This window comes from Cynara cardunculus (assembly GCF_001531365.2).
Source record: "Cynara cardunculus var. scolymus isolate 2C chromosome LG 5, CcrdV1, whole genome shotgun sequence".
Classification (NCBI taxonomy): domain Eukaryota; kingdom Viridiplantae; phylum Streptophyta; class Magnoliopsida; order Asterales; family Asteraceae; genus Cynara; species Cynara cardunculus.
The window spans coordinates 6947626-6960855 of NC_037532.1; the positions used below are offsets into that span (position 1 = coordinate 6947626).

Consider the following 13230-nt stretch of genomic DNA (forward strand, 5'->3'; position numbering starts at 1 on the left):
TTACCGAGCTTTTCATTTCTGTTTTCTTGATCAAGAATATGCATATTTAGCTACGAATCTGATGCAAGTTTTGATCTTGGATTTGAATCACCATGTATGTGGATCCAATATATATATATATATATATATATAGTCAGATTCACAGGAGAATAATAACCAAATAAGGGAATAAGAAAACGATAGAACCACATGATTCTCACACGACTTTGGCCATGTCGTCTGCACACCATTGTATTGATCGTTGGTGTAAAATCATGTGATTTAGTCGTTTTTGTGTACTTTTATTTGGTTACTGTTCTCATTTAAGAGAGAAAGAGGAAATGATCCGAGTTTAACTGGTGCGCCTCATAAGCCCTCCAATGGAGGCTAGACATGCACATGCTGTCCTAGAATGTCAAGAGGGGGATGGACGGATACAAATTGGGGCTATTTTTGCCAAATAATTCTCTATTGTATTTCTATTTTTGGGACCATAGTCTGATAAATTTTGGTTCTAATTCATTATGAGAATATGTGGAACCATGTTAGATTGTTCTCCAAAAAAGCCCTTAGCAAGGTGAGATTCCAACATCTATTCAGTAGAAATCGTCAAAGTTTAGCGGATAACGAAACCATTAAAGTATCTTCTTTTCAGGCAACCAAGAGCTTTTATACTGTTTTGGGGTGTCGTTGCACCATAACTACTCTACTTTACGTGGGTGGCACCTTTATGTGTTATCCAATGTATATTTTCTGAATGATTAGCGAAAATGGTAAATCTTTGTGCTCCATGATATGCTTTTCGTGCCAGTATTCTACTACGATAGATATTATCAGTTGTCATCATCTTTATCAGATATCCCCAGAAAAAAAATGGACCTTAAATAATGAATGAGAGGTATGGGGTTCGACTCCAGTAACCATTCACAAGTTTTTGGAATACAATTCATCTCTTGTTGGTCGTGAGACAGGTACAATTGGAGGTATTATTTTAGGTTTAGGTTGAAAATGGATGAAGAAAGATGGGGTGAATGAGACCCATATGCATGAGCATGAACATGGTTTTATTCCAAAAGCATTATTCTTGTTTTGAATATTTTGTTATTAACTCTGTGTCTTTGTCTTTATGTTGTTTGTGGTTTTGATCTCCTTTTCTTATTTTTTATATAAATAGAAAAATTATTTTCAGAGTTTTGTTTTAGCAACATCACTCGAATATTAAAATTAATTCTAAAAATTGTTTAAAATTATAAATTAATGACAAAATTATAAATTAATGTAGATTAATTTATATGTAATGATTATTTAAAATTATAAATTAATGTAGATTTTTTTCCCTTGAAATCTGTTTTTTAACAAATCCAAAATTTATAATATATATTATAATCAATTCAAAATTCTTTTGATTAATATATTATATTATTAAAAAAAAATTCCTACTTTGTTTATACTAATATATTATATTATTAAATATTTGTTTCGATTATAATATAAAACATCGTTATTGACTAAATTTTAAAATGTTCTTTTTGTTCATTTTACATGTTTATCAGTTAGTTTTTATCAAATATGATTTGTCCATTAGCTAACTTATTACCTAGTTTATGAAAAATAGCCTATAACTTGAACTATAACAAGAGAAAGTAATTATTTATTCATTCTATCAATAAAATAAAGTCAAATTATTTTTATTTTATAAATTTCCTTTTTAAAAATATTAAAATAATTATATAATATTTTAATAATATAATAAATGTTAAGGAAAATCTATTAAAGTTAAATATAATTCTTTTGAATATTTACATAAACAACTATATATATATATATATATATATTATTTTATTATTATTATTATTATATTAGAGATTTGATTAGAATTTGAATTATTTTTTGTGTCAAATAAACCCAAATTCTAAAAAATATAATAAATATTATTTGAGTAGGTGGATTTTAAAACTTTACAGATGTAAACCACATCCTTTTATAAAAGCAGTGTTGGACTCATGCATTTTCTCCTTTATTATTTCTTTTTTATTTATTCTACTTTCTCAACATACACAATTACTTCATATCACTTATTTTAAAACCTCTTCTTATATTCAGAGACGGATCCATATTTTTTTTTTCAAACGATGACATTATTTGACTAAGAAAATGACACTAACATGATTCAAACTTAGGTCTGGGGTGGAATAAAAGTCTTGCAAACCAACTCTACCGAATAAAACATGTTCTCATTGTAGTTTCAAAATACATATACGGTGGCACACAACTAATTTAATACGGTTGAACTTTTTACGAACCTAATTTTTTTTACCTTTCGATGGTGGAATAATACAATAGCACGTGCCATCGTAACCACTATACTAGGTCTGTCCCTGCTTATATTCCTTTCAGTTTATGTTAAAATAAGATGAAATCACACATTAAAAATGTAAAAAGTAGGCCTTCGTGTTAGGAATGGCCCCAGTGAAATGCATATTTTATTGATCGTGTTAAAATAAGATATCTGAAAGAGAGTTGTCAGACGCAGTTTTATAATCATATCTTATTGATCGTTGCATGTATAAATTCCATTCAGGATTGTCTAAAAATTTGACTAAACGAGCTACAACTTTCATATTTGAGTTCTGAAGATTCTATATTTTTTTTATTAACCTAGATATTCAACATGTTATGCAATCCGACTAATCACATGACGACCATCTGCTTCGTGGGTAGTCTGAAGTCACCGCATTTGAACCTCTATAGCCAGAAGGGGATTTTTATTCCTTCTTGGATCGAGATTCTATGTTTATTTGTGCTGACAACAAAAATATCCAAATATAATGAGGGGTAAAATGGTCTTTCCATATACATATTTATTAACCTAACTATATAAACAACAATAGGGTGCTAATTAAGATTTTTGCACATAAGTTGACAAGAATGTCGTTTGATATGAACCGCTAAATATCCTTCAAACTGTAATTTATCAGTGTTTTAATTGATTGACAATACGAGGACAGTACATTGGTATTGTTAGACTGTACCGCACACATGAGTTTACTCGATGGGTTGGATCAGGTTTATGTATGTATCGTTTAGACAATGCAATTGAAATGCGTGAAAAATAGAAAACACTAAAATCGGCAAATTAAAAACTTAACCGATTCATGAAAAATGAATAAGCTTGATTCGTCCAATTTTGAGCTTAATAAAGTTTTCATCAACACATTCGTATACACGTAACCTCAGCTCCAAACCAGTAACGTTTTAACGTCATTGCAGTTATAGAAGTTCACATGCGATGACTCTAAATCATCGTGATCGCCTAAGAGTTCACTCAATACAGGTAACCTGATCTAGACATCTGCAGTTTCAAAAAAAGGTTATGTTTGTTTCTATTTTTTTAATTTTTATTTAATTAAATAATTTGTCCATTTTTAATCAAGACAGAAACACATGGACAGTGGGCCACACGGATATAAGCCCATTTTGTCTCCAACTGTTGTCAGTTATGTTTAGGGAGCCCATTTTGGGCCCATTTCATTCAAATTCAAACTTTTATTTATATCCTTGTATTTTACTAGAATCTAAATTTAATTTTAAATTATTTTTTATTAGCATTTCAAACCAAAAACATAAAACTTAAAATATGTAAAAATTTAAAATATTTAATAAAAAACTTATTTCCTCTCTTTACATTTTTAATCTGAAAACTCTTATTGATGGAAATAATGAAATATAACAAAGTTTTTAAAATCAATAAATTGTATGAAAAAATAATGTATTTTAACTTGATTCTTATTTTGAGTAACATATTTTTAAAACTTTTTTTGGTACTTAAGATGTAAAGTTTTAAATATTTAAATACCTTAATAACTGGTTGAAACATTAACCGATTACCATATTGATTTTACCAGTGATTCGACTTACCTTTTGAATTTAAAAGTCAATACAACTTTATACTGAGTTGGATATCACATCAGCATAGTTCCGATTAAGTCTAAATATTTAAAACTTTACATCTTAGGTACAAAAATGAAAGTTTTGAAAGTACGTCACACAAAATATGAATAAAGTTAAAGTACGTTCATTTCTTCGTACAATTTGCTCTTTCAAAATCTTCATCTTCTACAATTTAAGAAATCTAATAAATATCCTCCCCCATTTCATTCCATATCCCATCAATGAAATTAAAACACATCAGATTTTCATTTATATAATTCATGTTTATATTTTTCATATTCATATGATTGAATATTGATGGACAAAACATGGAAATTTGGGACATCAGTTTTTCATTCCATTAATATATGCAAACGCTTATTTAGGTAAGAGTTTACCGTAAAATTCAACTTTATCACTTACCTATCGAATGAGATTTTAATCCACCAAAAAAAAAATACCGTATGCAACAATTTATCTGGTAAACATTAACCATGGTAAGAATCGTTGTTTTCACTTACCAGGTAAGACTCTTAGTCCTTGCCTTCACTCTTATCAGGTAAGATTCTTGATACTTATCATATTCATCCGATAAAACAATTTAACTTGACAAGTGTATCCAATTTTTTATTAACTTAAAATAAGACGCATCAAGTTGATCAGATACATCTTTAGAACCCTAATTTTCTTCCATTGATAAAAATGGGTCAACGGGCAGTCGGGCAGCCCTAGGCTATTACTGAATCTGCCCTGCCCCATAGTTTTAACAAGTTAACCCTAATTACAGAATGCATCCTCCTAATTGTTAACAACATTCCAAAGAGTATATAAAAACAAAGACCATCTTCAAAACATCAAAAATAACCCAAAAGGGAACCCTCATCTTTGCTTCTACTCTTGATCTAATCGCAAAAAACCCGCACCCGAACTCACTGCAATTTGATGCGGTCAAGGCTGTCAGAGACCATTCGCATCTTCGGTCGAACCTCAGGGTCAAGCTCCGTGCAGTTAAGCGCGACGTGAAATGCAGCCACCACCTGTTTCTTGGAATGCACCTCCTGCAATAACACCGGATCGATAATCTCCGATAACGGTCTTTCCTCCCGAAACACCTTCCTCACGAAGCTCTCGAGCCCTTTCCCGTCATTATCGAGTCCGCCGCAATCCGGACCCCGGCCCGTCAACATCTCCAACAACACAACTCCAAAAGCGTACACATCGTACTTCGGGGTCAGCTTCTGGCCAGACATCCGGGCTTCTGGAGCCACGTAGTAGATGTTTGATGACGCAGCCGACGAGTCTTTCGAGCTCGTGACTGACGGTTGGCTCGAGCTGCTGAGCTTTAGGGAAGTCGATTTTGAGATGGTGGACGACACCAGACGGTTGAGCCCGAACCCGGAGATGAATGGCTGCAAGTCGTTATCGAGAAGGATCTTCGATGATTTTATGTTCCCGTGAACAAGTTTCCGAGGGCTGCACTCGTGGATGTGGGCTAGACCCCTTGCAGTTCCTTGTGCAATCTTTAATCTCGATGCCCATGATAAAGGCTGCAAAGGGTTAGCCAGCCCACCTACAGCTTATAACCAAAACCGAAGAAACAATTAGCAATACAGCAAAGCCGTTCCAAAGACGTAAGAAACACAAAAACGCAGCAACGAAGAACGATTTTGAGCAAATTATGGAACATAACGGCACCTTTTGTAGAAATTGCTTATTGCAAACGACACCGTTGCTAAGAAAATTGGGTTTATAGAATACTAAAAATGTCTAATCGAAATACTTTTACATACCGTGCGAAAATAATAAAATATGCCCCTAACCCTATTTTTTTAAACCAATGAAACATGCGGGGAACATAAAAACCAAAACCCCGAATAAAAACCAAATACAATGAGGGGAACATAAAAACCAAAACCCCGAATACAAAATATAAATGATAAAAAGGATAAATCTTGGATTAAGATCATGCATCCTTCTTTTCCAAATTTTCCTTTTCCAAATTTAAATTAGCAAAATAGAAACTTTATTTCAATATATGAGACTTAAAAGACAAGGAAAACTATAATTAGTTTTAAACTAAGATAGTAAATTACATCCAAGTTGCTGTCATAGTAAGCAAAAAGTAAAACTCAAAAGTTACAGGTATAATGACTAAAGGCTAAGAACCTATCTGTTAGCAACTTAATAAGTTTAATGGAACTAACAGCTTCTTCGCTCAACTATGCATGACTGTTTCGTAGTGGCTTAATGATATAAAAAGTGACTTATCCAATAAGCTTTTAGGGGGAGCTTTATATAGAAAGCCAAAAAAAAATTCCAAACATGTCACTTCCAACTAAAAAAACGCTCCTTACATCTACGAAAAAACTCTCTCAAACAAAAACTTTTCCAACTTTATACAAACGAAAACTTTTCCAACTTTTTCCAACGATGTGCATTCAGTACTCATCACTACTAGGCCTTGAGCCTATTTTTATAGTTAAAGCTCAGTTGTCTGATTCCCAAATTATTAAACCCAAAACTAGTAATAAATGACAACTTGGTGCCCCTTTAGGCTTTGATGCCATGTGCGGCCGCACGTGGCCAGGGCCGGTCTTGGCTGTTTGGTTAGTTTTCCGTTATGTGTTGTATAAATAAAGTTGTCTATGTGGATTAATATGTATATATGGATAGGAAAAGTTTGTGTTTGAGAGAGTTTTTCATGGATGAAAGGAGCGTATTTCTTTGTAATGCATAAAGCTACCCTAAAAGCATTTGGCAGAGCACCTGAAAGAACTAACAAACGAGAATCCTAAAGCATGCAGAGTACAAGTTCACTACATAAAGGTACAACTCATTATAGCACAATATTTCAGAAAACAAAGTGTGTAAAAGTGGTCCTAAACCATTTTAGCTGCTGGGTCCCTTTTGAAACAGATCATGTGGTTCATATAGCAATAATTTACCATCATGTAAAAGGGGTCCATTTCCATTTTCTTATCAATCTCAATCATCCTTTTTCATGAAAATTTCCAACATTTTTCCGAAAAAGATTACACGTAAAATGACTGTTTTACCCTTACGTGTTTTAGCAACAGGTAGAATAAAACATGAAGTGCCGTTTGTTTTCTGTCATTCAAGCACCAATTTCGTGAAAATGGCAACATTTTTTGCTTTATAAACGTTCCGTTTTTTCGTTTCTTTTAAAGATTACACGTTGTAAAAGACTCTTTTACCCTTATGTCACAAGTACAATAAAACATGAGGTGAAGAACAAATTTCGTAGTGGGATATTATCGGGTCCATATTTGAGGGAAATAAATGAGATTCACATATGAATCCAAGTGTTTCGAGTATAGTACATTTGTTGGTATTAGGAGCAATAGCCACTTAGAAAATACCATAACAGACTGCAACAAGTTCATAAAGAACATAATGCCTGATCCTACCTTACCCAAACAAGATTCACCAAATCTTTCGTATCTTATCTGCCACATAAAATACCCACATATTCTTCTTTCTTTTCAACCAGACAACATGATACAATTTTTAGAAAAATTGACCAAAATAGATAATCTTCCCAACCAAATTCACTTTTTAGCCACTTTTCAATCAAATTCCTATTTGCGCATTTGCATAAACTCGAGTTTCAGATTAAAGAAAAAGAAGAAAAATCTTTTTGCAAATTTACGTAAGGATCCACGTTTGCTAGAAAAAAAATCCTTTTCTTTCAATCTGAAAATGGGATTTACACAAATGCACAAGGCAATTGCTTAAACTTCGGTTCCAAAAGTGACTTAAAAAGTAAATTTGGTAGACTGGTTATCTTGCTCAATTTCCCCAATTTATAACTACCGTTCGTAAAGTAGCATTTTAGCAAGTTGAGTAAGTAACACTTTAGCAACTTTAAGCTAAATTTAACAAGTTACGAAAATGGCAGAAATTTAACAAGTTACGACTAGTTTTTCAGCTAACAGCTAAATTAACATCTAGTTTATCGAACAGAAACATTAAGCATGGGAATAATCAAAGTCTAAGTAAATTAGGGCAAATGAATGCTGGATTAGAAGATAGTGTACTTACCATGAAGCGCAGAGTACAAGCTTCCATTGCTGATAAAATCCGAAACGAGAAGCTTCTCATCATTGGCATAGTAATAAGCTCTGAGCCTGACTATGTTAGGGTGTTGAACCCTCCCTATGGTTTCCACCTCCGTCTCGAACTCCTTAAGCCGCCATGTTCCGTCGCCCTCGCTCAACCGTCTCACGGCGACCACCGAACCCACCGCCGTACCGGAACCCCGTCCAGCCACCACCTTGTAAACTATCCCATTCTTACTCTTTCCAACCACATAAGCTGATGCCCTCAATAAATCCTCCAATTCCAATCCAAACCCTTCATCCATCACTACGAACTTACCGTCTTGTCCTTCTTCTTCGTTAAAATTCACAGTAACCTGTTCATTCTCTGGTTTTTCTTTTTTCCCTAATTTTCTTTCGCTAGACCTCCATTTTTTCCGGTATACCCACATGGAGAAAAACATTATTCCGATGACTACCGATACGCCGGAGATTAAAGGAACCGTAACTGACCCGGAACTCCCATTGGTTTTGCCCGATAACCCGGTTAAAGAACCCAGGTCTTTGGGGGTATCCGGGTTAGACAAAACCTTAGGATTCTGAGCTTCCGGGTCGGAGCATTGTGTTCCTAAAGGAAACCCACATAGAAACGGATTTCCGGTGAATGCGGTTGGCCCCTGGTTAAGCAAAGAACCCACCAGCGGTATCTTTCCGGTGAGGTTATTATAACGGAGGTCTAAACTAACCATCACCTGAAACAACCCGTAGGACGGTGGAATCTCACCGGACAAGTGATTGTACGACAAATTAAGCGTCCCGGAGAGGTTTGTGAGGTTGCTGAGAGACACCGGAAGAGACCCATTTAAGAAATTAGAAGATAGATCCAAAAACGTGAGAAATTTGAGAGTTGTGATTTTCTCCGGTATGGGTCCGGTGAGATTGTTGTGAGAGAGGTCTATAGAGAGAAGACTGGTGGCATTGAAGAGGTTTTCCGGTATGGGTTTGGAGAAGTTGTTGTTAGAGAGAGAGAGATGGCGGAGAGAGAGTAGCGCACCGAGCTCTGACGGGAGGTAGCCGGTGAGATTCTTATTGGGTAGAAAGATGCTTACAACACGGTGGTTAGAGTTGCAAGAGACGCCGGTCCAGTGACACGGCGTTGAGTCGGAGTCGGTCCAGGTGGTGAGTGACTTAGTAGGATCGCCGGTGACGGCGGCCTTGAGTGCTAATAGCGAAAGCCCATCAGAGTTCAATGAAGACGAAACAGACACACAGATTGTAATAAAACAGAAGAAAACTAGAAGAATTGTGATGGAATTCATGGCGGTTGGATTCAAATTATGAAGCTGATGAGCATCGATTCATAATGCAACGAGGGGTTGCAGGAAACCGGAGGAAGATGACGACGAAGTTTGTGTGATAGAAATTTGAATTCTTTATGGGTGGATTAATCGAGGTTGGTGATGCAGTAACATGGGGTTTAACAAGTTTTTGAATTTTAATGGTTTCTGTTGTATTATAAAGAACGTTGGGATGCGTGGCAATATTTCATTTATACCCTCTATCTTTCCATAAACTCAATATAAGCCCTTTATTTATCAAAAGCATCAAAAAAATTCCTCCAACTTTGTAATTTTCTATAAAATACAAAATTTTGTGCAGGTGTCAATTTTGTACCAAAAGAAACCAAACGATTTTCATACCAATTTAAATGGTATCAATTTACCTAGTTGATAGTAATGTATCAGCTAGATAAACTTGGTTGGCACATGATATTAGAAATTGGTATAATACTATATAAAATATACAAACCCCAAATTGTACTGCAAAAATTATAACCCTCGTGATTTGATGTGGTGCAAATGGATTGCGCGGGTTGGGTGGTAAACCGAGCACATCTAGTTAAATCCAATGTATTTTTCGAAATTATTTGTTCCAAGTGATTTTGACTTAAAACTCCTATAGTTCTATAACAGTTTATAAAAAACGAATAGATTATATGAAGTTGATAGACAATCAAATATAATAGAAGTAGAGGGGGTGTAAATGAAAATATAGAGTGGGATGTGTTTTTACTGATCCCGTCGTTACGTTAAGGTTGAAATAGAACACACAAAAAACACTCCTTTACTTCTTCGCTATTTGTCCCCACCTCCCAATTTCCTCTTTTTTTTTTTTTTTTTACAATTAATATATTTGTAGTTTTGTTTTTTAATATATCATTTCAAATTAAATAAGATCTAAAAATTTCAAGCATGTGTGAATAAATTATATTGATTTTTTATATAAAATATATTTAATTTATAATATTTTTTTATGTTGAAGTGAAATTGAATAGAACTTAATTAATATTAAAAAAAAACCTGTAATATGCCTAACAAGGCTTATATGTTAAAACAAAAGAAAAGAAAGGATGGTTTATATGATTTGAAAAGGGGCAATGCAAAGGACAAGACACCATGCTTTTCAGTTTCCACTTGGATTCATGTCAAGCACTGCCCAACAAAAAGCATGCCATTAGTGCCATATAATAGAGAGGGAGAAGAGGCGATTAAATAAAAATCACGTTTATTTGTACAAATCGTACAAACTATTTTCATACGTCGATTTTACTGTTTAATTTTAAAAAAATTAATGAAATTGTTTAATCTTGTGAAATTGTTTTATATAATACTTTTTTTTGATGAATTTGTTTCATATATGGTTATGAAATTGTTTCATATAATATTTAATGAAATTATTTCATATATTTCTCTGAAATTAAAATAATGAAGATGATAATATCCATGATTAACACCTTCCACAATAAAAATGGTTAATCAACCTCTCATAATTACAAAAAAATGAACAAAATGAAAAACTATGATTGGTTGAATGTGGTTTTCACGGTTTTTACAAATTGAGTGGTTTTTATTTAAACGCTCCCATATATATATATATATATATATATATAGTATATTTATTTTACAACCTTGTGTATTTGTACAACCCTTGCACCCCAATTAATTGAGATATTTATAGAAATGATGAGAGTTCATTTATTATGATTTGAATATTTATGGAATATGAATAGAGTTTATTAATTATGATTAATACTTTATATTAAGAAACAATTAATACTTCTATGAAATCACATATTCATCAAATGAAATGGACGGTTGAGATTGGGTTGTATTGGTTGCACAAATATCAAGGGTTGTATAATAACCAACATATATATATATATATATATATCGTTTCAAATACAATTCATCACATTTATACAATCAATGCAACCCAATAAATTGAGTTATTTATGAAAATGATGAGAGTTCATTTATTATGATTTAAATATATATGGAAGATGAGTAAGGTTCATTAATTATGATCAATATTTTATATTAGGAAATAATCAAAACTTTTATGAAATCATATATTCATCAAATTAAATGAACGATTGAGATTGAGTTGTATTGTTTGTACAAATGTAAATGGTTGTATGATAACTCACATCTCTCTCTCTGTATATATATATATATATATATATATATATATTATATATATATATATATGTGTGTGTGTGTGTGCGCGTGCATGAAATTAGAACTAATTAGTTTATGGTAACCGTGAGGACCAATAACCACAAAAAAATAGATAAATTAGGAAATTTATAATTTTGAATTAAAATTTTAATGCAAGGACATTTTAGGTATTTTAAAACTCTCATCTCTTCTCTATTCTTTCTCCATTATCCAGTGATACCACAGTGGTATCACAATGCATCTTATATGTGCTTGAGTATCACACTGAGGTCGTTTATGTGATCGATCGGAGATGTAACACAATGGTATCACAATGCTTCTTATATGTATTTGGATATTACACTGTGTCTTTTGTTTAACATAGTCAATATTTTTAGGTTTCACCTAAGGCCGGGGGACGGAGAGAGAAGAGAGGAGAGAAAATACTTAAAATGTTCTTACATTAAAATTTTAATTCAAAATTACCAAAATTATAAATTTCATAATTTATCTATTGATTTGTGGTTGAAATTGAATCTCACGATTACCACAAACTAGTTAGTTCTCCCTTGAATGAACCCCTATATGTGTGTGTGGATAGGTTCAAACAATAAACTAAACATTTTACGAGAATACAAGAAGTTTCAATATTGTATATGATTACACGCATAATACACAAACTTGATCATATATGATTAAACATATATATTGCATTGATAACATATAGACGCTTAATCATACATAATTAAACACACTCAAATAAATATAATCATATATGATATTAAAACTTTACATCTTCTCAAATAATTCTTCCCATATATACACACTCCAACGTTTTAGTAGAGATAATATTTGATCCTTTTAGTTTTCATTCTAACATGTTATGTTAAACAAATTTGATTGTAATTCTTTTTGTACCTTTTTATGATTAAAAAAAAAGAATCAGATTTTATAAAATACGTAAATAGTTGGTGCAAAGACATGAATAAAAATCCCTTTATGGTCACGGAGATTCAAATGCAGTGACTCCGAATTATCTGCAAAGCAAGTGGTCGTCATGGGATTAGTCGGCTCGCATAGCGGCTTGGATATCCAGGTTAATCAAAAAAATAATAATTAATCATCATATATGATTTTGTATAATGATACTTTCAACTTCTAAAATCTTCTCATTTTTTCTTAGCGAAATAATAAAACAAGTTACATATCAATAAAGTATAACCCGTCGTTCAAAACAATATAAATAACAATAACATTAACACATTAAGGGACCCTTTACCCAATTGCTTATTCGGTAAGCGTTTACCGATAAGAGTCAACACTATGATTTATTTTGGTGTGTAAGATTTTAGTACATCAAAACATATCGAATACAACAATTTACTGGGTAATCGTTTACCTAGGTAAGAGTCGTTATCCTCACTTACCGGATAATACTCTCCATCATTCTCATTTCTCTTATCCGGTAAGCATTTACCAAGTAAGTGTTTAGTAAACGGCTCCTAAGCATCTCCAACAGCCTCGTTAGAGATGTTCTTAGGTATTGTTTGGCAAACATAAGGTAGCATAAATTAATTTATCTTTTGAATACATGTTTGAATGAACATAAACTAGCTTGAAGTAGTCATTTAGGAGTCTTTTGCATTTTTTTTCCAATTATAAATCTCATTAATATTAGTTATTATTTATTACTGTTAATTATAAATAAATATTAATTATTACTAATATTCATAAATAGTAATTAATATTAATATTAATTATTTATC

The 13230-nt window shown here is 32.5% G+C and overlaps 1 protein-coding gene across 1 annotated transcript; it reads right to left on the reverse strand.

Annotated features, from left to right (window-relative positions):
* Nucleotides 1–4589: 4589 nt before the first annotated feature.
* On the reverse strand, nt 4590–9286 carry LOC112512288 (receptor protein kinase-like protein ZAR1). Its single transcript, XM_025118167.1, has 2 exons — nt 7972–9286; nt 4590–5479 (listed from the first exon to the last, which is right to left on the reverse strand). Exons 1-2 carry the CDS (start codon nt 9284–9286, stop codon nt 4839–4841), a joined length of 1956 nt encoding a protein of 651 aa, XP_024973935.1. The 3' UTR covers nt 4590–4838.
* Between the last annotated feature and the right edge of the window lie 3944 nt (nt 9287–13230).